This window comes from Anas acuta, chromosome 1, assembly GCF_963932015.1.
Source record: "Anas acuta chromosome 1, bAnaAcu1.1, whole genome shotgun sequence".
Classification (NCBI taxonomy): Eukaryota; Metazoa; Chordata; class Aves; order Anseriformes; family Anatidae; genus Anas; species Anas acuta.
In genome coordinates this window covers 109,489,625-109,516,862 of record NC_088979.1, presented here as the reverse complement: position 1 = coordinate 109,516,862, position 27,238 = coordinate 109,489,625, and the positions used below count along the sequence as shown (strand labels likewise).

General features: G+C 44.1%; 1 protein-coding gene across 1 annotated transcript in view; it reads left to right on the top strand.

Annotated features, from left to right (window-relative positions):
* CD247 (CD247 molecule) overlaps positions 1 to 26,215 on the top strand; it is a 53,047-nt gene extending 26,832 nt beyond the window's left edge. The window contains exons 2-8 of the mRNA XM_068692370.1: positions 16,678 to 16,784; positions 18,533 to 18,586; positions 19,913 to 19,996; positions 20,645 to 20,680; positions 21,727 to 21,783; positions 23,550 to 23,591; positions 25,066 to 26,215. Coding sequence (XP_068548471.1) covers positions 16,678 to 16,784; positions 18,533 to 18,586; positions 19,913 to 19,996; positions 20,645 to 20,680; positions 21,727 to 21,783; positions 23,550 to 23,591; positions 25,066 to 25,131 — 446 coding nt within the window. The 3' untranslated portion in view covers positions 25,132 to 26,215. The remainder of the gene's footprint in view (positions 1 to 16,677; positions 16,785 to 18,532; positions 18,587 to 19,912; positions 19,997 to 20,644; positions 20,681 to 21,726; positions 21,784 to 23,549; positions 23,592 to 25,065) is intronic.
* The last annotated feature ends 1,023 nt before the right edge of the window (positions 26,216 to 27,238 follow it).

The window sequence follows — 27,238 nt, the reverse complement described above, 5'->3', positions numbered from 1 at the left end:
ACATTTGTCAAAAGTTCGGTATAGGTTTTTATTTGGATTATTTAAAATCGGCCACATGTTTGCATTTAGGTGGCTTAATCTTTTTGATCATGCAAAAGCCCTTCAAACACTTTCTTACAAACGTTGTGTGATGCCTCTGCAATTTCTAATTGCAGCTAGGACCTGCAGGTCTAAAGCAGCACAGCTCTACGGGCAGTGTTAGATTTTGCGGTTACCTGCATTTCTATGAGAAAGTTACAGCCTAGCCTCATAAGACAATAATTTAACCTTCCTGATGTTTATTCTGACTTCTAAATGACAGTGCATGAAATGTATGTAGGATGCCATGTTGCATTTCTGCATCTTGCCAATTGTTGCATGCTCATGGAAGCCAATACTGTATGTTCCCGAGAGCACAACCAGGGCTTTCTTGCCCTTTGACATAGTAACTTGACTTATTTTTCCCTAAATCTCTTAAAGTCAGCTATTCAGACTGAAACTTTCCAGTTGCTCATTCTCAAGGAGTGGGAGTTGGCAAGAAACATTCAGAAAACTCATGCTTCTATTCTGGGTGCCTCTTATGAAAGAGAGGGAGAGAGAATTTGTGTATTGGTGGTTACTCTTTGCGGATATGAATTTGTTTTTCCCTCTGGCAATTTCATTTTTCAGTTCCAGAGTCAAAGCTGCCTTCTGACGAGATCTATAATTTGCCTTGCAGAAAAAAACAAAGCAAAGCAGAGCAAATGGAGCCCCGTGGCCTTCCCTTTCTGCCTTAGCCTTTCAGGTGGCATTTGCGCAGGGGCTGCCCTGCTGCACCCTGCTCCCGGTTGTGCAGCACAGCACCATTTAGCATGGGTTTCTTTCCCAGTCTCCCAGGAGCTGCTGAGAGCTGATTTCCTTGGCTCAGGCAGCAGAGTCCATGATGTTGGATGTCAGAGCATTGCTTCCACTTCCCTCTGTGGAGCTCTCCAGGGATAGCTCATTTCATGGACAAACGCAACAACTCCTGCCGAGACAGCCATGTTTTGCAAGCAAACAAACAACCCCTCACTGTCACCATCGTGCTGTTTAAAAAAAAAAAAAAAAAAGCGTTGGTGTGTAAGATTGCGTCATATATGTATTGCCTTCAGGGTGTTGAAAGGGCTTCCTTTGGAGCCAGGTACTTCAAAGGAAAACCAGTCCCTGTGTATGCTGTGCCACGCTCTGTAGTGGGGCTGGTGCTACACCTGTGTTAATTTGGTTGGAAAGCTGTGCAGTCTCTCTCCAGTGTCTGGCACCCATCAGAGGTGAGGTGTAGATCACAAGTTCTTCCTGATTCAGAGGGGTGAGCCGTCAGATAACTCACGGCTTTTCTCCCGAGGCCACTTGCTGGATCCAATCTGCTTCAAGCCGTGGGTTTGGGCAAAGGATGTCTGTGCCTCAGACTTGAGGAAAACACAATGTTGGTGTTGCCCTGTTCTAGACAAGCACTTCTTTTTGTGTTCCCTCATGTAAAAAGAGAGACTGAAGAGCCCTGAAATCACAAAGAGCTCTCCTACACTCGCTTTATTTGAGGCAACGATTTCTAGCTTGGTTACAGCAGCCTTCAGCAACCTTGAGCAAGTGCTTTCTCAGATGCACCTGGTATTGCCTGTCTTTGCTAACAAAAGTCTCAGATGTGTGTTTGCTGGGGCGGGTGTGTAGGGGGTAGATTTGTATCAGTCTCAGGGAAGCGTAATGTCTCGCTCCGAGGCTTCAAAGGGGCTGGGGTGTGCGTGAGTGAGGGACCGTGAGTCCCGCTCAGCCGCCACAGTTAGAGGTGAAAGGGGCTCGGTGGGCAGGGATACTGAGATTGCTGGCTGATAAGTGAAGGTGGCCCCTTGTGAGCCTCTAAGAGGATGGGAGAAAATGTGTGTGAAAAGGGTGTTTGAGCTCTTTCACAGTCAGCTCCGCAACTGATTTTTGGGATTATCGCTCAGGCTGCCAGAAATCAGTGGTCTTGAACAAGGAAGAAAGGTTGGAGAAATGGAATAGAAAAAATAAACTTGACCTTAATGGTATAAATCTATCCCAAGAGACAAAGAGGATGGAGCTTTCTAAAAGAAGAAGCCAGCTCATGCTGTGGGAGCAGCGTGCAGCGCAGCAGGCTGCACGGCGGTGGAGGTGAGCAGATGCAGGGAGCCAGCCCCCACTGACCCCGTTTCCTGCCTGTTGGCAGGAGAAAGCGAACAGAAAAAGCTCTGGCAGTCGGCTGGGAAACCAAGTTCTCAAGGTGTTCCCCAAGTGGCACAGCCAGCCTGATGCTGGTGTGGTGCGGCACGCCGGGAGGGGCTTCGCTCCACTGGACACGGTGGAGGATTTTCTGGGGTTGTGCTGGGATGGAGCAGCAAGGGGCTGGAGCGAGAAAAGGCATTTGGCTTTCTGATAGCATTGTGTCGAGCTCTGATTTGTATGGCCCACACGGAAACACTGATCTGATCCCTTCTGATCAAAGTGCAGCGTATCTAGTGTGTAACAGGAGAGCAAAGAGAAGCTGTACTATATCTACAGGGAGAAGTATGAAATCCGATTTAAAAAAAATAATAATAATTAGTGGTCAGGAAGGAAAACTGTAACAGAGGTGAGCGAGCTGGATAGGTATCACAATTTTGATTTAATTCACAATTTTGATCCTGTCTAAAAGGATAATAATGTAGTCATTTTCCACATAACTTATTTTAATAATAACTTTATAGACTCAGCCTGGGAAATGTCTGGCAGACAGTGCCCTCAGGGGACAGCAAGCACAAAACTGTGCCCCAGGCTGATTTTACGGCTGTTTGTGTTCCTTTCTGAACTGTCCTGATCAGCACTGAGAATATTGTTCAACTGCAGGTGTTTTCATGCTTAGGAGTCCAATATGGTCTAATTTTTTACAGCACAGAGTAATTTGAAAGAACAGGAGGAGCATTGAACGGTCTGCAAGTAACTATGGAAAATAATTTAATGAGGTCCGTTTTATGGCTTTCTGTCCTGTTTCACCATGAAAATTTTCTGCATAAAGTATACTTTCATGGCCTTTTGACAAGGATTTTGGAAGTTTGTGTGTTAGTTGTTTGAGCAGGATCATTCTGATTTTAAAACATTGCAATCGCCAGTGCGTGTTCTATAGGTTTCCATTCCTGTGTCACCTAGCAAGTTATAAACTACATCTTAAAATAAACTCACATGGCTTTTCTGAAGGTGCTAGGATTCTTCTCTTTTGACTTGGAGTGTGCATCTGTGGTTTGAGGAGCTCAGCTGCAAATGACTGAGAGAGTAATGCCAAATTTGCTGTAACACTGCAAGCAGAACACAGAGCAGGCTTTTTTCACTTTTATATTTCTGCTCAATAATAAAAATAAAATATTATTCCTGACTGATAAATATATACATATATATATGTGTATATATATATATATACAAAAATCTTCCTCTATTAGTTGGAAATGAGTAATTATTGAAATTAAAACAGCGATGCATTTTTTCCATGAAAATGGTGGCGTCATCAGGCACACTAGAATAAGCACAAACCATTGTAATTAGAAGAGTCAGTCGGGGTTTCTGGAAGGGAAATGAGTTTACAGTTTTCCCCCCAGGTGTTCATAACTTTGATTAGCAATTTTATTGCTGATTTCAGCACTTACAGGCAACTGCATGGATGGTGAAATTTAAATTGCTTGCATACTCGTGGAACCTGGTCGTTCGTCTGCCCTGAGTTTGCAGAAGGCAGTCGCAGAAGAGGCGCGCGATCTTGATTAGAAGCAAGTCTGTATGGACAAATGTAATCCGTTCACTGTAATTGCAGTAATCTGCCGAGACATTCAAATAGCAGAATTCCTTTTGTTTTTAAAATGTAACTTACTGACACCGCATAAAAAACAGAAAGTGCAACTAAGTCTGAAATAAGATTCTTTTTATCTTAATTACTCAGTTATGCCTTGAATTACAAATTGGTTGTGCATGAACTCTAATCCTGCATGATATCTGCTATTGGGTTATTCAGCGCAGAGCATAACCCTCAGCAAAATTAATGTAATCTCTTAAAAGCTGAAGAAATGCTACGCTCTGAGCAGCCTATCTAGGGGATATTTCTAAGCCATAGTCAGCTGAGAATTTTAGGTGAAGCAGGATATTCAGTATGGTACTTTACTTAGCGTTACGTAGCTTATAAATCCCACTGTAAAACTGTCATCTGCTTACTGTTCCTACAGAGTACTTAGTAATTTGGCCTGGGATTTGTTAAGATTTTTTTTTGCTTTATATATTCCAATCTTATAATAGTGCTAGAAATGTGATAAAGAAAGAAGGAATGTTGCTTCCAAGCTGGGAAATAGTCTTAAAACTGTATGGTTCACATCCCAGATTGTCAGCATGGTAATAAAATACCTGAGCAGATGCCTTTTCTTTCCCAATCGGTATGACTTTTTTGAGACACTTCACCTATTTTGATCATAAAGTTACGACACTGAGATGCATGGCAGTGGGGCACTGGAGGAGAATGAGGCTTGTAGCAGGAAAATTCAGCTTTAGGAGGTTTACAGTGTTAGTTTGGTAAAATAAATTTTTTTTCGGTCTATGCAGTTCTGCCTATTATTTTTATAGTAAAATTTTCTTCACGGTGTTTTCTAGTCTTTGATTTAAAACAATGTTTTCTCATTGGCATTTATAGATATAGCTTAGATATGTACGTGTTTGAGAGTGGTTGCAATCGTATTCTAGAAATTTCAGGTGGCTATGTGAATTGTGTTGGCTAGCGGCTCTGTCTCGAGTCTATGCTGCAAATTGATTAAATGGACAAATACCCGGTGAATTTTTCCCCATCATTTTTAATGTCAATTTTATAGTCTAAACATCGAACAGAGCGATTAGCTCCCAAGTAGCAAATCCAGAGTTGTTTTTGCTTGATTCACATGGGCTTTTCTCTCATCTGTATCTCCATCTTTGTATCCTGTGCATATGCTGTGCTCCTCCTCAAAAAAGTTGTTTGGAGAGTTAGATACACATATTTGGTCCCCTGCAATGAATTAAGCCATCTGTTCTTTCCTACTTCTTTTGCCTTATAAATTGCACTAATGTAGCTCTTGTAATGGACTTTGGCTAAACCATTGCTATTTTTTTCTTGATGCATAAAAGTATAAAATACATATAATATAAAAATTATGTTGTTTAAAGTGAGAACTTTAGAGACGACTCTTTTTTGCTGACCTCTGATGAGTAGGCGTGTGAAAATGAATTGCAGAAGAACAAATTTTGAATTTAGTCTGAAAGCATGGCAGAATACTGAAATTCTAAAGAAAAGACTAATGAAACATTTAATATTTTCCAGAAACAATATCATAGCATCATAGCTTCCCAAATGTAAACTAGTTACAGTAAGTAGATTCTTGTATGATGAATATGGTGTCAGAAATAAACATCTGTGTCTCTTTTCATTATTTTTGCTTATCACTGCACGTTTCTTGTATGTCCTTGAAGGCACGTACATGTCTGCTTTGGGATTAAACCTACTCTCACCGAGTTAAATGGCCTGTGTTAACTTCCGTTGAAATTAATGGTGTGGAGAGTGAATTGACCCCATGACAGAATCTGGTCTTTAGTGGGAAGAGAACTGGGCCATTAATTTACATTCACTCATGTTTCTTCTTCCATTTGGATGTGATAAACCTGAATGTGATCCTCCTAAGCGCCAACAGTTTGGATAGCTGTACTCCTAATATTTTCCCTCTAAAAACGAGGTAGCTTTTTCAAACAGTTTTCATTAAATAGGTTGAAATAATTAATGCACATCCAACAGCTAATTCAGTGCAATAGCACTTTTACTTCATGGGATTCATTCCATCGTATAATATACAAGAAACTCCCAGATGCACAAATGAGGCTATTGCATAGCAGCTCAGCGTAGTGTGTGTGCCTAGCACCTTCCCTCTCCCTCTGTATCAAATAGGGAATATACACTAAGTCCAGGTGTGATTAAAGGACAGATTAGTCACAGCCAATCTCAAAATAAAATAATTAAGGGAGAATACTCTTGTTTTATACAAGCCAGTGCTTTACCTGGACAGCCTACCTTTGGGTAATGTATTTTAAGTAGTACAACATAGATAGCATACAGCTTATACAATAATATATAGCAAACAGCTCTGTGGCAGGAAGAAATTTTAATGGGTAATAGCAGCAGAACGATTTTCATAGAGAGTATATTGCAAAAACAAATATAATGCTAAGGAGCCTTTTCATGTTTAGTAGAAAATTTATCACCTGTGGGCATTTGAGCACTGGGCAGTCTTACACCCCTTCCAGCAGCTCTGTAACTGCCCTTTCCAGTGCTGTGCTTTGACTAAAGCTTAATTAAACTCTGAGTATTATGAAAAATTGAGATAGAGTGCAAAGGAAATTTACACTAATTCCACCTCGGTTGCACACAGAAAGCAAGCATGCTGTTTCCAGGCAGCCTTTTTATCTGCCAGTTTATCTGAGAGGTTTCCTGATAAGATTTTTTGTGGGGAGAGAGGGGATGTTTAAAGTAAATAAAATGTGAAATTTTTCATCCATTTTAGAAGCAGCTTGAAAGACCTTTAAAAAAACATTTTTCATGAGATCAGCGAGCATTTGTATTGCTACAGTGATAGTGTAATGCATAATTCAACACTTACAAAATGAGAGTAAAGATGATATCCCATCTTAGGTGGCTGTTTCAGAAAAGTGTATGAGTTTTCAGAAAACTATAAGGTTTGAACAGCGTTGTTCTGTAAACTGCATCTGGTGCAGTCACTGGCTGAGAGCTTTTCCTCTGCATTAAGACACAAGGAACAAATATGAGGAACCTAGATGCTCCACAAACAGCTAGGACATTCCTCCAGGAAAAACAAAACATAAACCCAAAATCTAGTCATAAACAATAAGGCAGGGTTTCTGGAAAACTATCTTTTCCTGAAAAGCTGCAATGGCAAACTAACAGGGTAAATTAGGTAGGTGAAGTTAGCTTAGATCACAGATGATAGCTCACCGTTCCAGGTACCAACAGTTGTTGCTCATACTGACGTACATGGATGAGGCAGAGAGCTCTTCAGAGCAGGGATCCTCTCTTTCTACATGCTTTACAAAGTGTAAATGTGCCCGTACTGCACTGAACAAATAAGACCAGCAATGTAGCTTACAGCAGTGTGCGCCTTCTTAGAAGCTGTTTCCTACTGAGGTCAACCTCATGCAATCTCTGTCTTTATCAATTGGCTGTTTCCACCAAATTTAAGAGGAGTTGGTGCTAACAGACAACTAGGTTTCTTCAGGTTGTGTGAGGACTGCGGGCAGCTGGACAGAAGGAGAAATTCCTCTCAGTGCCTGTGTGGCGGCCGCACGAGTCAGCAGGGACCTGCTTGGTTGTGGTGGCTGGAGATCCATGCCAAGCAGCCCTTCTGGGCCCGGCTGGAGTTAGGTGAAGGGCAGGAGATGGCTTAAGGCACGTTCACGGATGCTGGATAGGTATTTTTTCTAGAGTAGGAATAAAACCAGGGGAAAGGGGTGAAGCAGAGATTATTTGTAAATTAATACGGTGTGTCATTTCATTAGTTTCCCCCTGCCCCGTTTCTGCTGACTTCTTATGTCTATAGTTCAGCTTGTTCTTGGTTTAATGCAAATACAGATCAACTCCTGAAATCCCATTACTATTATCCTATATGCTTCATGGTATAAAAATAGTAGATCCCGACATGTTTGTTTCGGTGGGCTGATACTAAATTCTAGTACTCACTCTGGTAGCTTGACTGTTACTGTAAAATGTTGCTTTTTTTTTTTTTCCTTTAAAAAACAACCAACTGCAATAATCCCAATGCATTACATTTTCAGATATTTTCTGCCCTTCTGAAGCCAATACATTCAAGAATTGTACAGGGTAAACTGCGGTAAAGAGCATTCCTGTCATCATCCCATCCTTTTTTCAACATAGCAAACATGAACTGGTTGTTTTGCCATGAAATGCTTGCAGGGATCAATGGAGATTTCCTGGACAGAGGGAATGCAGAATTTGGCCTATGCTTTTCAGAGAAGCTTGACCCACAGCATTGCTATGGATCACTACAGCTTTGAGCAACATTGTCTGTAATCACTGCTAGTAAGTGGTCTCTGAAGTTGAGCCTCTTTTGGAAAAGGATTTCATGTTTTTAATAGGTCTGTGAGGTAAACCTAAATACAGTGTGTATACCTGCACTGTCAGCAACAGATAACATTGAAAAAATTAAAACTGCAACATATGAAATGCTCTTACAGAAAGCCTACAAAGCTGAACAATTTGTTTAAATAATAACAATAATTATTATCTGTATTAATCTTCAACAATAGCAATTCTGATTTAAATTTTTCCTAATTCTGCACCATTATGTTTGTAAATTTGGTGTTGTTACTAATTTTTAGATAGCTTTGATTGGAAGCAATCATACTCAATTTCAGCACAGAATTTGTTATGACCAACAAACAATTGGAAAAAGAAATACAGTTAACACAATAGATATGAACCGCCAGAATAAGTATCTATTCCTTATTTAATATTTACAGAGCAGCCTGGTGGCTAACAAACACCTCTGCTAACATAATCGTTTATTAGCGGTGAAGTAGAGATATACTTCAATGAATATATTGGATACTAGAATTAACCTGATAAGTTTTAATATTAGTTGCGTGCATGGTAGACATGGGTAAAGCGTGATAGTTTCTTAGGTTTCAGTCACAAATACTGAGGTAGAAAGGTTTAAACTTATTGTAAACGTACAGGATTTTTTTTTATGAGAGTTTAGGGATACTTTTTTTTTTTTTCTTCTTTTGTTTTTTCCATGATTTTCTCTCTCTGTAGAGATGTGATTAAGAAGATAAAAACTTGTAGTGTTTGAGAACGCTTCAACACTTCTGACAGTTACAATATTACCTTTGTTATCCTTATCTTAGGGATGGCAAAATAAAGGCATTGCTTAAGGCCATTAGTGATAAGGATGTTCTTTCTCTCTGGTGTTTTTTCCACACAGAAATGTGTTGCTTTTTAACAGTCCTTAATTCAGTCGAAATCTCTATATTTTCTCTTCAGATTTGCTATTTCCTACTTATGTATGAAGAGCTACATCTCAAAATACAGTTGTTTTTTTGTTGTTTGTTTGTTTTTATGCTGTAATGCAAGCTGAAATAAGGTATTCTATAATTAGGTAATTAGGTAAACCCCCTAGGATGTATTATAACAAAACGTAGTGATGGGAGGCTTAACCACAATGATATCACTTGGCAGCGGAGTGCAGACCTCACCAGCTAAGTGTTAATGGGGTCATAAAGCCATGCTTCGTGCCCCGCTAGTCGGTCCGTGACTCATGCCTGTTCCCTTCAGCAGTGTTTTACTTTGCCGTAATGCTTTAAATGTGTAGCTGCTACATGCTATTAAAATGTGAATGCATCCGAATTAGAGGAAAAACACTTCAGAGAGGGAAGACGAAGTGATACCTTCTTTTCCAAAGGGGAATTTGGAAGGAGTTATGGAGTTAGTATTTGCCATTGTCCTGAGACCCTTTAGTGAAGGGCTCTGCTGAGGACCCAGACATGATTTGTTGCGATGTCTGCATTTTGTGGTTGCTCTTCCATTGGCTCTTTGTTATAAGACCCCTGAAATGCTTACTGTTCAGCGTTGTTTCCAGAGAAAGGGGCTGAGTTTTGGCACACAATGCCAAAAAAAGAACATGCATGGAGTCAATATTTAACTAAATAAACAACTCTGCTTTTTACCCCGTGCGTAACCACTGTTGCATGTATGTTGTCTGCATCTTCTTGAAGAGGCAGGACGTGACACAAATGGCTCTTTAAGTGGGTCAGTAGCAGGGGGCTGAGTGCGATGGCAAGGCCCCCACTGAAACCTCTCCCGCCCTGAGGTGTGTGGCTGCAAGGTATGGAGCCTCAGCCGTTGGGGCCGGTATAACCTCCTTCCTGCCCCATAACCCAGTGCCAGCACTACCTCTGTAAGATGACTTAACTATTTCTCTGCCTGTCACCAAGCTTTGCTAGTAATTTCTACGCCTTCAGCAACTCAGAAGCCTTTTTGCAAGTGGAGGTCTATACAGGGGCTGTGGTGAAAACATCTTGAGACTTCGCAAATCTTAAGACTGCCTTCCCCCAGTTGTCCTGCTGGATGTCCTAAAGCAAATCTTACAAACTTTCTCAGTGTTGAAAGCTGCGGATGACAGCCGCTTGGGTTTTGCAAAATGTTGCTATAAGCTTAACTGAAAAAAGCAGATGGTTTTTGTTATCAGGGGTTTGGTGTCCTTCCTGTCACTTGCTCTGTTGGCATGAGTTGGATCTTGTGCTGTCAGTGAGCTCAGATGGAAATTAATCCTGGAGAAGGGAAAGGAAAGAAAAGCTGGTTTCATTCCGGTACCTCAAACCTCCGTTCTGGTGTGTTGTGATGGAAAAGTTCCCTTCTTTTCTCCTCTGCTTGCAGCTGATCAAGAGAGTTGGATTTGAGCTCAGCCAGAGACAGACCAGTCCCGTTAAATCTCTTGTTTTGTTTGTGCATCTCTGCACTGAGTCTGACACGAGCTGTGAAATCAGAGCAGCCCTTCCCTGAATTAGCACTGAGACAAGAAAGGTGCGCTGATGAGTCTGCGCTTGCTGACTGACTGAATATTTTGTGTACAGCTATTTCTATTCGTTTATTGTCCCGCTGGTAGAAAGCCACTCACTGACAGTAATGATAGTTAATGCAAGTTTAATGAATTTTGGAAGTCTGAAATTGGGATAACAGGGAGCAGGGGGGATGCCTTATGAATCTCCCAACTGGGAGCTGTTCTTCATATTATCGATATATTTGATTCCTGGAGCCATCGGCAATGTGCTAGCTGCAAGCTGTTTAATGTACTCGTGCTTCCCCTGCTTTTTGTAAAGTCTAACTTTAAAGTCCTACTTTGAGCTGTTAGGGGAGCCTCTACTGCATCCATGAGTTGCTCCCTGAGCAAAGAAATGTATCTGAGTGTGATCAAGAGCATCTTGTTGCCTGATTTAGTGTCTCTGCCTTCAACCTTGCAACATATAGACTCTTTGGGATTCCCACTGAGCCAAGGTGTGTAGATTGGATTATTTTAAGTAGTGCTCCATAATGTGCATTTGGTTTTAGATCTGAGCTCTAAAAGAGAGGCCACTACAGCGGCAACAAGGCCACCTAATAGAAAGTCAGGCTGGAGTGAGTTATGTTGTGGGATATCCGGGCAGAAATCAGTAAGGGAAGGATTAAGCAAGGTAGAAACAGCCATCTGAGTGGTAGGTCTCGCCTCTCGGGGCACTTAACACAAGATTGGATTAGACAATAGAAAATTTACAGTGGGAAACATCTTTTGGGTAAGCTAGATTGAACTTCTGCTATCCCTGATAAATAAGGGTCTCATAAAAGAACATGTCTAACCTAAAAACCCTACAAAAGCTGAAAGAGCTACACAGCTTGTATCTGTTACCTGAGCTTGTTGGGTATCCGGGTTCTGCAATCGCTGCACGCGGTTTGCTGTCTCTAGGAGGCATCACAGGGTTTGCTCCAGGAAAGCCCTTTGCACCAAGTCCTTGCAAAAGCGAGAAGTGAAAGCAGCTGCTTTTTCTGAGAATGACTGACTGTTTTGATGAAGCGAGGAGTCCCCTTCCAGAGATGAGCAAAGCGCTCCCCTCCCTGCTGTTTCTGACAAGGCTCTGGAAGGGTTCCGAGGGCAGAAAGATTGCCTTGTTAAAAGCGTGTAAAATGTTGAACTTCGCCTTCAGACTGAAAAGGCAGATCCCTTGTTGTTGGGTTGTTGTTGTTTTTAGACACATTTGGTCTCTTTCAACAAATCAGCTGTTGGAGATCTTCCTGTCTTGCGCCTGTTACAGTGCCTTGGACTTCTTATTCCATCATGTGCTAGAAAGGGTTTGGCCCGCTGTGTCACTATAATCTTTTCCATCTTTTGAATGTGAGTCTTTCCAAATGAATCAAAAGGAAACTTTCACTATTTGAACTTGATGCTAGTGCCTCCCTGAAAGAGAGAATACCTCCAAGCAGAAGTATGAAGGGCTTACCAAGTTCCTCAAGCATCTTAACTTGACCTGGTGTGTCCATACCACTGACATCTTGTGGCATAAGAAAGTGGAAATTAATGACCTGAAACACTTTTTTTTTTTTCCCTTTTATCTTTCTAAATTTAATTTATTCTGGCTGCCTAAAATCTGGTATTATAACATGGATCCTGATACTATCAGTGGCTTGCTCTTTGACTTTAAAGCTGAGGCTAACCATGACGTTGAATTTAGTGGACACAAGCTGTGCTTTGGCCATGCTGTGTTTCATGATGAAAAACACAAAAGTCATCTTCAGTGCTAAAAGGATGGGTAGTGAAGGGAAAAAAAACACAGTATCAACATCTTTTAACACTTTTGCCAAGGAAAGTAGCTGGTATGAAAGGACAAACCTGGTAGTCCTTCAGGAAGCAAGCTCCGGTATTTTCCTGTGGTGGGTTATCCTATTCTCCTGCCGTAAGAGACTGCTGGCCTTTATTAGGTGACTTAGTTTAACAGGCGTGGTAGTGAGGAAGTTTTGTGTTGAAAGTGTTTGCATAACAAATGCTAATTAGCCCTGTAATCCTGATACAATGTAATGGCCAATGGGATTATCTTTAGTCTCCACGCAAAGGGAGAAACCTCCCGATTTCACGCGCTCGGTTTGATGTAGGCCATGCCTTTCCCTTTGCTCATTTCTGTTAATTGGATACCGTGCGTGTCAGGCCTGGTAATGTACCACACGTGGCATAACCCAGACCTGTTCCTCCTCCTGTTGTTTCCTCACTGTTTTTTTCACCAAAGTGCTCAAACAGTGGCATGGAAGAGCCTCTTCCTTCTGAGAGGGAAGGAGTATTTGGCCTCCACTTCTTCAGTCTCAGCTTGTCCCAGGTTTTTTTATTTATTCCTATATATCTATGAACAAGAATATGGAAATAAATAAAATGCAGGAGATGTAGAGAGATATTCTTAATGAACAGGGTGACCTTGCATAACGCTAGGAGGCTGATTTCGAGGCGTTCAGTCAGGGCCCTTCCGCAGGCCCAGGCCCGCATCAGCCCTCACGGGTTCAGCAGGGATCGGGCGCTGGGCTTTGGCAAAGAGACACACAAGTGTGTCCTGGGGTGCGTGTGTCTGGAAACACACACCTCAGACAACATTTTGGGATATAAGCAATGGGATTGAACCAGATTGAACCAAGCACCATGGCTGTGAGTTTCTCAGATCGGCGCTGGCTTCGAGCAGCCTGCCACAACAGGGTAGCGAGTTTTCTTTAAATAAAGCTTTAAATAGCTGCATGTGAAGTTGAAGGAAGATGAAAGCCTTCATTTATAACCCATTACTGAGTGTTGGTAACCTTTTAAAAGCCCGGCTCTCCTGCCTGCACGTTTGTGACGTGCTGTAAGCTGTGCCGCATGCCTGTACTTGGCCGCCTTGCCTTGAGACCCCCCTGTGCTTTACCAGTCTGCTGAAACTTGGGCTGGTAAAACGCTGGTAACTGAAAAGCTGCGGTGCGACTTGTGGTGTGGGCACTGTAAAGGTAACAAAGAGGGAACTGCCAGCCAAACGTTGGTTATTTGAGCTGTGCGCTGCGTGAGGGCGCTGGGGTGGGAGCTCTCGCCCAGGCTGGGCTCCGTGCAGCGCCCGGCACCTTCCTGCAGCTCACCCGCTGCAGCCGCGCAGCCTTGGCCTCAGCCCCCCAAACCGCAGCTCAGGCTGATGAGGGACCGGGCTCTGCTTTGCACACACTGTGCACATGCTGGCGGGTGGTAACGCCGCCTCTAGCGCTTTAAAAATCAGAACTGATCCTGTTCACATGAATGGATGCTAACTGCCTTAACTGCTGCTTGCTCCTCGTGCTTTGTATCTAATCTGAGCTCCGTTTCAATGCACTCTACATCTTTTATCTTTCTCTCTCGCACTTTCTAATCCGAAAAGCTGTTGCAAAGGTTATTATTTAGAAAGGGCTTTGTACTTTTTATTTGAAAGAACTCAGATATCAAGCACATCAAGGAAGGCAAAGATATCTGAACTAATTAATTCTCATGGTTCGTTTCTAAATGTTAGATTGTCTCAATAGATACTTTTACAGTGCCATCACAGCCAGACTATGCCAAGCAGGATTTCCCTTTTTGAATAGGCTTAGTCCATTACCTAGGGTCCTGGAGGCCAGGCTGCCTCAGATAAGTACTGTGTAGGCCCCTGAGCACAGGCACAGTGTCAGCCAAGGTCGAGTATAGCTGACAGAGCTACAGCTGAGTACCCTGCACTCCTGACTCCTCCTGTGTACCCCTCTACATCTCCTGCTACAGCTCCTCCTGCTCTGGGGAGGTTATCAGTCCTGGAGAAACATGGTGCTTGAGATCATGGCGTGAATGTGCTCTGCCTCAGGACGGGAACAGGGACAGGATCCCCCAGAGGCTTCTTCAGCAGCACCTGAGGTATCACCAGGCTTCCTGTCTCAGTGCTGGGCTTCTTGGGTGCCTTATCTTGTATTTCAGGTCTCGGTGCAGTGCTGAGCAGCCCTGAGCTGCTTCTGGACGCACCCAGCTTGAGGGCAGGGCACGCTGAGGCAAATTGCTGTGCTGTGTGGAAGCAGCTGGACGGCTGCTAGAAGCCAAATGCCTCTGAGGCTCTACAGCTGCAGGGCCCAATGCTGCGTTTTAGCGACCATGTCCAACGGGATTCAGGCTTGTTTTGTGTTGAACCAGTGCCGGCATACAGTGCTGTCCTGCGACTGTTTAGAAGAAAAACTAGGAAGCTATTCTCAGCTTGTTTGTTGGTTTAATGCATGGTGTCAAGCAAATAACTTAATCCCTCTGTTTCCATTTACTCCATGCGTATGAGGTTTGATAATCCTGAAAATAATGTGGTGAAAGTTATTGTTGTGCTTTGAACCCTGTTCTAAAAACCATAGAAATAGGAAGGGAAGAAGGAAAACAGTCTGGGATCTTAATCTTATTTTACTTCCATGGATTTGTCTCTAAATACGATTTTAAAGAATTGAATATGGACTCTTAGTTCAGACACATAAACAAATCTAGCGGTTGGAAAATGTGTTTTCTCTTTATCTGGCTGTGTTAGCCTCTCAGTGGGAGCAGTGATTGTATCATCATCTACTTCAGAATTTACAATTACATTACCGGGTTTCCAGGCATGGATTTTCAGTCATGCTTTATACAAATCACATACTTCAGCAGTGCTACAGACCACCGTCATTAGCTTCATTTCTGCAGAGGAGACTTCCTCGCGGTGCTGAGTGTGTAGTGCCTGAATGGCATCTGCAAATTTAATGAAATCTTCAGCGTGGCCTGATGGGCTGGGGAGAAAGCCCAGCGTGCAGAACAGCCCTGCTCTCATCGCTGGAGTAACCGAGCACCTTGAAGTAGTACATTAAGTGGTTCAACAACTATCCATCACATGTGGTTAATAAGAATTGCCATACTTTGTTCACCTTAGGAAGGAGATGAATCATACAAATTCTTTTCAATTTATCTTCCTAGAAGGGTTTCACAGGCTCTTGATCATTCTCATCTTCCTCTTTTGAACTCCCTCCAATTCTCTGTACAAAGCACACTTTGGATTCGTTTTTAAGTGATTTTTTTTTTTAATACCTGTGCAATACAACCTTTCCTTTGGTGATGCTCCTGGAGCTGCGTGTTAGATCCGTGTTTACTTAGACTTCTTGACCTGGATTGTTTTTATTTTTCAGCTACGTATTTGAGCTTCCTACACGTTTACTGATAGAGGAGCAATTTAATCAGTTCTAGCTGCTGAAAACCAACGCTATCACTGTGCTCGGCTTGATGCAGTCAGGGTATAAACATGTCATGCAGTGTGGACAAGGAAATTAACATCAATGTCTGCTGAGTAACAATTTCATTGAGCTCTCAATTAGGGCACTAGTAATTATTATTATTATTATTCTTAATCTACTCAGAGAGACCCATCCTACAAGAGGCTGCTAGCTGAGGTTCCTGTGCAGAGAATTCAGGTTTAAAACCTCTCAATCAGAAAGCGAATCAGTGTGGCTCATGAATATATTCTGATATCTGGGGTAAAAAGCCTATCCCTCCTGCCCACAGTTCCCGTCTCACATTTAAATGTCTCCAGCATCCCCGAAATGAGAGCTGACGTATTTTCCCATGCACCCACTTCTCAGTTGATGAAGGAATCCCCAAACAACCCCAGAAGCGATCCCCTGCAGGAGAGGCTGTGGGGTTTTCCCAGGCAGCAAAGGCTCTGTGCGAGGCTTTCTTGCAGTGCCTGTGGTGTGACCTCGGTTATCTCCCTACAGAGCCTGTGCTCGCTCTCTGTGCCCGGGCTCTGTGTGTGGGGAAATGTCCTGTGCTGGCTGAGAGGTCCAACCCCGGAGCAGGTGCCCAGGGAGGCAGTGAGTACCTCCACCCTTGGATGTGCCCTGGCTCAGCTGGGTGAGCTCCCTGGGCAGCCTGGGCTGATGGACCCTGTTCAGAGAGGGGCTTGGACCTCTGCTGGTCCCTTCCAAGCTCCTTTATGCTGTGACTTTCACTCAGGTTTCCATCTCCTTCACAAGCAGACAGGCTTGGCCTCGTACTGGCTGTGTTTTTACAAAGTGCTAAGCAGCACTGCCACAGATACAAACGGCCTTGTTTTGGTGATGTCTGTTGTGGTCTTTCTGTGCAGATGCTATAACAGTTCTTGGACTGACGGACCCCAGGCTCTGCTACATACTGGATGGATTCCTCTTCATTTACGCAGTCATCGTGACGGCCTTTTTCGTGAAAGCTAAGGTCAGTCTAACCAAACAGTGACATATTTGGCTTTTGTGGTGTAAACGTATTGGGCTGAGCTGGAAAATGGAGGTGGAGAAAGAAACACATCTCTTATTCTAACATAATTTGATTTTTCCTCCTCTCTATCTTTCTCTTTCTCTAGCCCCCCTCCTTTTCTGATGCCAACCTGGGTAATTTGGGTGAGTTCTTTCTGAGGGTTCAGGAGTGGAGGGGAAGCGTACATACTATCTAAGAGTATTTGATGGCACGGTTATGGATGCAGAGATTCTGGATATGATAGCTGGGAAATGGTTGGTCAAGTGCTGTGTGGCTTTGTCATTGGAAATGGGGCAGAGGACATACAGGAAACTGAGGATATATAAATGCCAAACTCAGGAAGTATTAAAACGTCTCAAGAAGTCAAGACATGTTTGATAGCATGAATGTTGTGATGCAAATGATACAACCTCAAGGACCACAGGAGAGGAGCTGAGGGTCGGGATGGACATGCCTGATGGGCTGTTCTCACCCAGTGGCTGGTGTGGCTGAGACAGGGTGTTGCCAGTATAAATCCTGAGCATGGGTGAAAACACAGCCCTTGGACTGGAAGTCTTTCTGAGGCTGCTGGAGGGAAAAGTCACTCGGGCACACAGCATGTGCAGAGTGCCTGGCGGCAGGAGCTCTGCACCTTGCCCGTGGAGATGTTCAGGAGTGGCTCAGCAAAGCTTCCACGGGACCAGGAGCGTGAACCTGGAGCAGTGAGCTGCTGCAGCAGCAGTGCTCACCCCCAGCTTATTCAGCCCCTCGCTGCCCTGCTGCATTCAGCTGTTTGCTGAGCCGGTGCGTAGCGTTGAGCTGTAGCAAAGTGAGCTGTTGCAGGAGGGAAGGAAGCAGCACAAGGGAGGAAAGCCACATCTGTGGTTACGCTGGGGTCTCTCAGTCCAAAGCAGCAGAGGTGTTGTAGCTGAAATGCCATCGTCATACAGCACCGCAAGGCCAGTGGGGCATTTTCCGGGGAGGGCCCTGTCTTGACCCAAACCCAGAACTTCTTACAAATCTTCCAAGCTGTGGAATCTGTCACCTCGCTTCCTAGCCCAAGGAGTCGGTTGTTGTGGCCTCTGCCAAGGGTACAACCTTGTTACGGGTTTTTATTTATTGACTGCATGGCCAATGTGTGTGAAGTGTTAGACTGTTACAAGGAACATGGGTTAGATGCTTGGTACGTTACTGGTCCTGCCAAGGGGTCAGTGAAAAGAGTGGCACTGTCACTGGAAAAGGTGTGGAGTAGGTAAACCGTAATTGCTACAAATTTTAATTAAAAAAAAAATAAAAGTATTTCAGTAAGACTTCACATCACTTCACTGTGCCCATCAGAATCCTGGGCTAAGTCTGCAGAGCTGTGAGCTGCTGCGACCTGCAAGTAAAACGGCCTGGCCTGTGGGAGCAGCCTGGCATGCTGAGAGGAGCATCAGTGCAGCAGTGACCTGTATTGCCTGTAGCCCCATCAGTGCCCTGGGCTGGCTGTGTATGGGATGCCCAATTTCTGATGACAGTAACTTGTTAGGAGAGGAGGAGTAAGGAAAGGTTGGATGTGGTACTTAGGGACATGGTTTAGTGGGTGACAGCAGTAGTAGGGTGATGGTTGGACCAGATGATCCTTGATCATCCTGATGAGGTCTTTTCCAGCCTTAATGCTTCTGTGATCCTATGAACAAAAAGACTGAACGGAGCCCCTGTCTCTGCTCATGGTATGGTCTCTCTTCCAGCTTACCCAGTCCCAGGAAGCACAGCAGCTGCCCGGCCAGGATGATGTGTACAATGTAAGTAATGACTTTTGTGTGTTTGTTTCCAAATCATTCTTTCCAGACAGACCTTTTGGGGCACTTACATGTGGTTGAATTGCCTAGGGACCAGAAAAACAGTGGGTCAACTAGCTAATGCAAGCACCAAGCATGCAGCATAGCAGCTGTGAGGAGCAAAAATAAAACCAGACAAGGGTGTAACTCCTCTGGTTACTTGTCTGGCCGGATGCTAGTTGTATGGGTTGTAGGTTCCTGATTGATCCACCAACCTGGAGATATACCAGGACCTCAGACAGTGTTGGGGTATGTAACGCCCAGAGGAGCTGTGTGTGCAGAATGTTAGGTATGATGTGCACACTCTGGTCTTCACACTTGTGGGTGGTTGTGGCTCTCTGATCACCCTTACTAAGGAACATGCCTTAGCAGCAGCTGGCGTTGTCACCACCAGTGTTTCTGGTGCTTTTTGACAAGGGCTGGGGAGAAGGCAGATGCTCAGGACAGCTGCACTGCAGGCCTGGGCAACTGCAGCTCTTGTATCACCGGAAGCACGGAGGCTGTCACCAGAGCCCTGCTGCCTCTGTCCCCGAGCTTTCCTGCTGCCCCACAGCACAAGAGCTGCTGTGTGAGGCTGAAACAGAGGCACACCCCGTCTGCACGCCCCGAACATAGCCAGCAGCAGGTGGCTGGCCCTGCAGGAACAGAGGATGGAGACGACATCCTGGCTCTCCTTCTAGCTAAACAGCTCGCTCATGGTAGCATTAAATGCTCCTATGTGCCTGGTTGTCTTGATTTTGTTTTCTTCTCTCACGCTCTTGACCATAGCCACATCCTGTGATGAGTGCCACTGTTTAACTCTGTAATGTATGAAAATTAATGTTCTGTTTTCAGTTTAAAGTGTCACCTTTCCAATAGCACTGAATACTGGTATACTCTGTCTGTGTACGGAAGAAATGTGCTATTCTGACCTAAAAATCTCGCCTTTGGCTTTTTGCAATAAGTAATTAAACTCTTGTGTCTTCAGTTACCAGTGGGAGAGAAAGCATGGCAGTCAGAGTCTGTCTCATTCCCATTTTCAGCTCTGTTCTGCTTACAAAAGGTTCTTGATGCAATGGCTTGCAGTTTTGTACTGCACAGACCTCTCTTAGAGGCTTCCACAGCTTCATTGCAGACAATTTTGTTGACAGAAGGGCAAAAATTGAGGGGTAAAACCCATTTCCAGCTCCATTACAATACTCATGAAGTTGTACTTCAAGCTGGGCATACTTTATTTTCTTGTGTGAAGTCATGATGTGTGCTTGTTTATGCCCTTAATGTCCATCACTGCTTCTTGCTTTCTCGTTTCAGAAACTGTCTCGTGGGCACAGAGATGAATATGATGTTCTGGGAGCAAAGCGAGGTGCAGACCCTGAGATGGGCGGGAGACACGAGGTAACTTCCTTCCACACACGCCCCTTTTTTCTTTTCATCTGGTTCCTTTCTTCTCGTGTCTAACCGCCCTTTAGGCACCCCGGCATTCAGCACCCTTTGCAAAGCACCAGTGCCCTCCGTGAGAGGGACTGGCACAACCTGTGTAGTAACGCAGGCAGCGTGACAGGGACAGAAGCAAAGCCTCCTCTCTCCCTTTGATCTGTGCCCCTGGTGCCCCCATCACGTTGCTGAGAGCCTGCAGCCACCCAGACTGGAAGTGACACCCAGCCTGGGGCGGATGTGGGGCAGGCGAGGCGGGAGCCGGTGTTTCACGAGAGCACTCCGCACGTGACGCCGCATGAGTGCCAGCAACGTTGAGCAGCTGCCAAAACAACTGCTGCTGCTGCACAGCCCGACAGCTTCAAAGGAAGAGGGAGGGGAACCCTTCTGCATCGGCATGGAGGGCTTGCCTGCAGGTGGCAGCTGTATCAGAGGAGCTAGCTTTTTACCAATTAGTAAAATCACTTTTCTGTAGAATTCGTTGTCTTAACGGAGCCTTATGGGTGGAGGCAGGATGGGCTGTGCTTGTCACTTGTTCACAGAGCTCTAGCCATGGCTTAGAGCAAATGCACGGGCACACACGAGCAACCTTCTTCCTTTCTCTTACAGCAGAGAAGAAAGAACCCCCAGGACACCCTCTACAGCGTGAGTAGAGAGGGCTAAGGGGTGGGGGTGGCTGTAAAGAGGAGCGTCTAATTCACAGGAGACTTTTTTCGCCTGCTTTGTTTCAGCTTAGGTTCGAGCTTAACAGCTCCTTTCAAAGACATTCTATTTTCTTAAAATTCTTGAAATTTTCTACCCCTTTCTCAATGGTAAGAAAAAAAACATGGGCTGCCTGGGCAGATGTGGAAAAGAATTTGGTCAACATACCTGCTGACGCCTTTGCTTCCCATTAGTAGGGCTTAATTAACCAACCTTTGTCCCATATGAATGATGATGCAGTATTTTATCTGTTTGTTCTCCACCTTCTCTGGCTGCTCTCTAACAAAGGGCAAATGCCAGTGCTGTTAAGCGTGGCTGCTTAGGAGCATCTCGGTTTACTAGATTTAACTCTGGCTAAATGTGGTGGTCTCTGCTCCAAAGGATAGAAGTGTGGATGCCAATACTCTTGTCTCACTCAGGGTCTTTCTGGGTGTTGCTGAGTGCTTGCTGAGAAATGAGCTCGTTCCCAAGCCTGGCCTTCATCATTCCTGAATCAGGAGCTCTGATCACTGCTGGTCATAAGAGCTGGGCACTGCTTCCTTGGATGGATGAAGAACAAGCTCCTCTTTCTTAACCTTCACCCTGCTACGTTACAGACTCCCCTTTTCCCTAGGCCTGAGAGGCACATTTGGTTTTGCATCCTGAGCAAAAGATTTGCCTCCTGTTGCTACAAGATTTTTTTTTGGAGAGCTTTGGTGTAGCATGCGGCACTAATGTAGATAAATGACTTGTTCTAGTGCAGGGTTATATTCATTTAAAAGTCTTGAGATGCCGTGGTGTTGCTAAGCAGATTCGATCGTGCATGGCTTATACCTCAGTGCACATCAGTCGAGATCTGCCATTGTCCCTTCGCTGGAAAGGTGGAACCTCTGAAGTGGGGCTGGGACAAGGCAAGGCAGCCCCACAACTGCAGGAGTGGGGTGCAGGCAGCCAGGGGCTGGCTTGGCTTTTCCAGTACCACTGACTCTTTTTTTCCTCTCTGCCTGCAGGCGCTGCAGAAGGACAAGATGGGCGAGGCATACAGTGAAATTGGAAAGAAAGGAGACGTGAGTACTCTTGTCCTTTTTGATGAAAGCCTGTGATGAGGCATTTTCACTGCTGCTCCCTTGCGGACCGGTAGGCCAGGCTGCTTGTAGCTGGTTGCACAAGGAAGCTCCGGTGTTACACAGCACCTACAGAAGAGCACAGTTACCTATTTCCTGTAGCAACCAGCGTGTTAGATGCAGCAGTAAGTTAGATCTGTAACTACAGTTACAGCAGCCATAAAACGAGGTGGAGGTCGGACACCTCGGGGTAAGGTTTGTGGCCCTTACACCTCGGAGTAAGGTTTGTGGCCCTCAGTGTTAGAAACACAGCCCATACACAAGCAGCAGCATTCCTGAGCAGACTGAATAATATCAAGGGGAAATGCTGCAACTTTGACAGAAAAAAATCTAAATTAGTACAGTTATCCTCTAAAAGGAAAGAGGGATATTTGAAGGAAATGCCTGATTTCAAGGGCTGCAAAGCTTGCAGCTGGGGTTTCATGGAAGTGGCCTACCTTACAACCACAAATCAGAATGTGCAGGCACCTTCTTGTTCATCTCCATGCAAGGAACTGTGAGAACATTCCCCTTCCCCCACATCCTTTCCTGAACTTTTATAAAGGTACACGTCTAAAGGTGGAAACAAAGGCATAGTTCTAGTTAGTAGACAAAATGCTTGTGTTGAAAAGAAACTATCTTGGGATGCTGTTTATGGCAAAATGAAAAATTGCCGTGACCTATACAGGTTATATTTTGAGTCAAAGTGTCTTATATATAACCTTTCATTTCCTGCTGAAAAGTGAAAAAAGGGGATTTCACAGGAAAGTTTACTGTTGAAAAATGGAGAAGCAATGCTGACATTTAATCCCCCTCCTTATTATTCTAAATTAATATGATCTGAATGATATGAATATACATCATAATTCCTTATATAATAAAGAAAGAAATAAATATTTGAACATATATATTCAAATATAGAATTATATATATCATGATTCTGTGAAATGCCCATCTGCCATATTCAAGCTCAGTTTTGAGCTACGAGTTTATGAAGTCTCACTATGTTTTTATTTAGGAATGTTTCTATTACTTGCAAGGTGGGGAGGGGAACAAAAATCTTGCCAAGATTGCACTGTGTTGGTGTGATCTGCTTGTACCATGATGGCCCCTGTACCTACTGTACTGAATCCACGGAGACTGGCCTCAGACAGACTTACCTGTGCTTGTAGTGATCTTCACTGTTCACAGAACATGCAACAGAGAATTTAAGTAAATTGATTTACCTAAATTAATTTAAGTAAACTTGATTTCCCTGCTGGTCCAAGAGAGGGCAGTGTCACTCAGACACCAGCTGACATAACAACAAAAAAAATACAAACCCATTTGTTCCAGGTGTGCCCTCAGCTCATAGAACAACAGGTGTCTGTGGGAATGCTGCCAAATCTACATACCTACAGCAAATCAAAGGAACAGCAGCATTATAACAGGATGGCAGGAAAATATGACAAACCTCATTTTCCTTTTGTTTGTAGTCCTCACTAGTTTTACCTTCCACAGCCCTTGCAGCAAATGCTGGCAGGCAGCAGGTCTGGGCTGCCCCAGATTAGAAGGTGCTTGCCAGCAAGTTTTCCCTCCTGCACAGAGGGTGACCTGGCCAAGCGCAGCTGCTGACCCCCAGTATAGCATGGGGACAGTCAGAGTTTTCTTTACTTTTGCATAATAGGAAAAGAAGCACCCATTAATCTCTGCCATTAATCTCTGCTTTTTTTTTTTTTTTTCCCCCAAAGCATCAGAGGCGGCGAGGGAAAGGGAACGATGGTGTTTACCAGGTAGGCAACACATGCATCATCTATCTTCACAGCTTAATCGTAGCCTCCAGATACTTAAACTAACCACAGTGTTCACAATGATGAGGCAGAGCTTTTGAAGCGCCTTTCTGAGGATATTTACTTAGATTCAGAGCAGAGACCACACTATTGTGACTTTATCAAAATTGGCTGCATGTTCTAAATATGACTGCCAGGAAAACTCATTTAGGAATACTGTCAGGAACCATCTCCACAGTCCTGCAGCCTGGAGAATCACCTTGGACTACGGAAGGTGATGCATACGGTTTAGGCTCTGAATTGCTTTTTGCTTAAATAGAAACCTTCAGGTTGCCAAACAGCTGTTGGAACTCAAGAGTCAGTGGTTCAGCCCATCTCACTACAGCCTGCAGAGCACAAACTGATCACCCCTTGGTGCACTGGGGGCGTTCAGTGTTGCCCACACGTAACGGAAGGCAAGGAGCCCACCATGACACCTTGCTTGTGACACCATGCAAAATCGTTCCAAAATGCATTTCACATCCTGTAGAAGCCTGTATGTTGCCACTGACATCACATTACAAAAATAACATTTTTTTTTAAACAAAAAGTCCTGATGCAGCACATGCCAGGGAGTTTTCCTGTTAATGCAGAGTATTTGTAACTAGTGGTACCTTTCTTCAAAACCTGTTCTCCTGAGATAGTCACAGGTACTACTAAGGTAAGGAGCACTGTTTTATTGATGTACTCAACAAACACTCATAATATTTCTGAGCAGAGCTAAATATTCATAGCAGAGGTGGGAAGGGCAGCTAGAAGGTTTAAAAGCAATCACCATACCTCTTGCTATATCCTCAGTCTTGAGAGTCCCAGTTACCTTGGCTCTGGCAGCATTTTTGGGCTGCCCTGTTTTTGACTGCTCCACTCTTAGAGCAGCCAGCGCCATGGAGGCAGCAGGGATACACACGCGGAACTCGCACGCTTTGTAGCTGACTTACCAGCAGCAGGAGCAGGCTGTCAGAAGATGAACTGCTGCATTGCAGGAAGCAGGGTGCTGGGATGTGCTCCTCAGCGTTCACAGCCAGCTGAAGCCCTGTGGCCAACTTACCCAGAGTTGCAGCTGCCTTTCCAAATTATTATGGAGAAATCCTGAGGAAAACTTTCATGATTTGATGTCTGTTCATTTAGTTGGCAAAGTTCACTTTAGCATCAGTTAGTTGGCACTTAGTAGTCATGTAAAGATCTGCATAACGTGTTAAAATGAGTTGCTGTAATCAAACATTCATAACGGATACTTAAGATGCATCTTGCTTTTGTGTAAGTGATGGTTATTGGCACCATAACAAGACAAAGGGAACACTCACGAGTAAAAAAAACCTCTGTGGGGGGAAGAAAAAATCCAAACTATGCTACTGAGTGCCCCTGCCACCTTGTTCCTGACTAGGCAGTCATCTAAGGGGAACAAAACCCTCACCTCACCTGTTTTTCTCTTTTTCAGGGGCTCAGTACAGCAACCAAGGACACCTATGACGCTCTCCAAATGCAGCCTTTGCCACCCCGATAAGCAGGAATCAGAGGGGATGGGCAAGAGTGAGAGATGCCCACATGCTCTGGGGGAAGAGAGGAGTGAAGGCCTTTTTCAACCAAAAGAAGCACCATCTAGTTTCCTAGTGCAGCAATCTATTTCGGTTGGTGCACAGAGGGAGTATGTCTGGACTTGGTCAGTTCCTTCTCCTTTCCCTCTTGAATCACGCAACTGCAAGCTTTAGCTCTTAAAATGTACATATCTGTAAAGTTATTTCCAATAACAGTAGCTATGAGGCTGATTTTTGTAAGATTTGTGTTGTAGGACCCTACCATACCTAATGCAGCTCTTTCTGTAGCTCTTACCTTACAGGGCTATCAAATCATGTAATTGCAGTTTCAATGCATTTAAAGACCCTTGTAAAGATAAGGGTGTAGTTATTTCCTGCAGTATTTATCTTAAGGGCATTTGACAACAGCCAGCTAAACTTTCTGCTTTAAATTTACCATTTAAAAACTGCTGCAGTGGCAGGACAAATTTTTTTCTTTAACTGTGAAAAGAGATGCAGCGTTACTGTAGTGAAGGACAGAGGCTCAGTGCCAGCTCTCCAGTCTGAGGAAAATCAGTGCTAAGCTTCCACAAAAAAATCAGGTCGTGGCATCGCCACTCATGCAGCACCCGGAGGTAAACAAGAGCCAGGTACCCTGTAAGCGATTGCTCAGAAGGCAGAAGATACCCCTGCTACAGTGAAAAGAAGGAGCATGGACTCTGATTAAGAAAGCAATACTGGGAAAGCCAGGAAACCTCACCCCATAGAATCCCATCTGGCTGGAACGTGCGTCTGCCTAATGCCTTCCCCTTCACATTTGCAACACCTACAACCGTCTCTGCAGAAGTCTCCCCTTGTAAGAATTTGTGCGCTGATGCTGATGTCAGAAATAAACAAAACAAAACACATCATGTCTGGGCAACACATTCTTTGTACAAAAGCCAATGTAAATGCAGTTTCAAAACCAGCTGAAATGATTGGATTACTTTTAAAAGATGCATGTATCATTCCAAAATGGTAACAATTCAATAATGTAATGCATTTTTGATTAACTAATAAAGTTAGTGTCAAAGACCTGTGTGTGCGTGCATGCAGCGAAAAGCTGCAGGAATGGTGCGAGCTCCTTAGCTGACCCATTCAGGCTGCCTGCACCAAGCAGCAGCAGCAGCATAGGCTCCAGGCAGGCTGCTGGGGACAGTGTTCCAACAGGAGCATCTACATGCATCTTGGGAGGTGGTGGGAAGTGATGTTGGAAAAATGCTTTACGCCCAAGTATAAAAGCAACATTCACCTCTTGCTGCATCCTCAGTTTTGCCAGTGACTTACTTACAAGATTGTGTGATGAACACCTGTAAGCAACTCAGCAAGGAGAAAAACAGCCCTGCAAAATAAAGGTTATCTTAACATAAGTCATCAGCCCAGACAGAGCAAGCAGAGCTAAAGCAGAACTGGGGGAATAGAAGCTGCCTGGGTGGGCACTGCCTAGGTGAGGTTACACGTCCACTTCTTACAAGACTAGGTTAGAAGCACAAAGACCTGAAATTGCTGCAATATAAGTTACAAGGCTATACCTAACTTCTTAAGCATTAAAACTATCTGCAGTTGGTACTTGTATCTCTTGAATAATGTTTCAGACTGTAAATTAGCACACACACAAAAAAAAAGTGAACATCACGTACCTGGCAATGAACGTGTCACAAAGAATTTCCAAGATTCCTTGCTGTTCTTTTTCTGCAGTGACAAGAAAAATCTAAGACAACTGAGCTGGTAAACTAGGTAAATTTGCTACTGCAAAGCACTCTTGTTATTGATGCAAGAACAATGAGTACTGAAAATGTCTTTTTTTTCTTCTTTCTTTCTTTTTAAATCATGTTACCATATTTGCAAGATGTAGAAGCTGAGAGTTTCAACAGTCTTAAAATGCCAACCACTCATCATAGGGGAAGAAATTCTTAGGAAAAAAACAAAAACAAACCACCACCACCATTATGCTCTTTTAAAGGGATCTCGATCTCAAAACACATCCAGCACTTGTTTTGGGGACACTCACCGCAGGTGTCAGCTGAGTCTTCTCTTTGCATTCAGGAAGCAACTGAA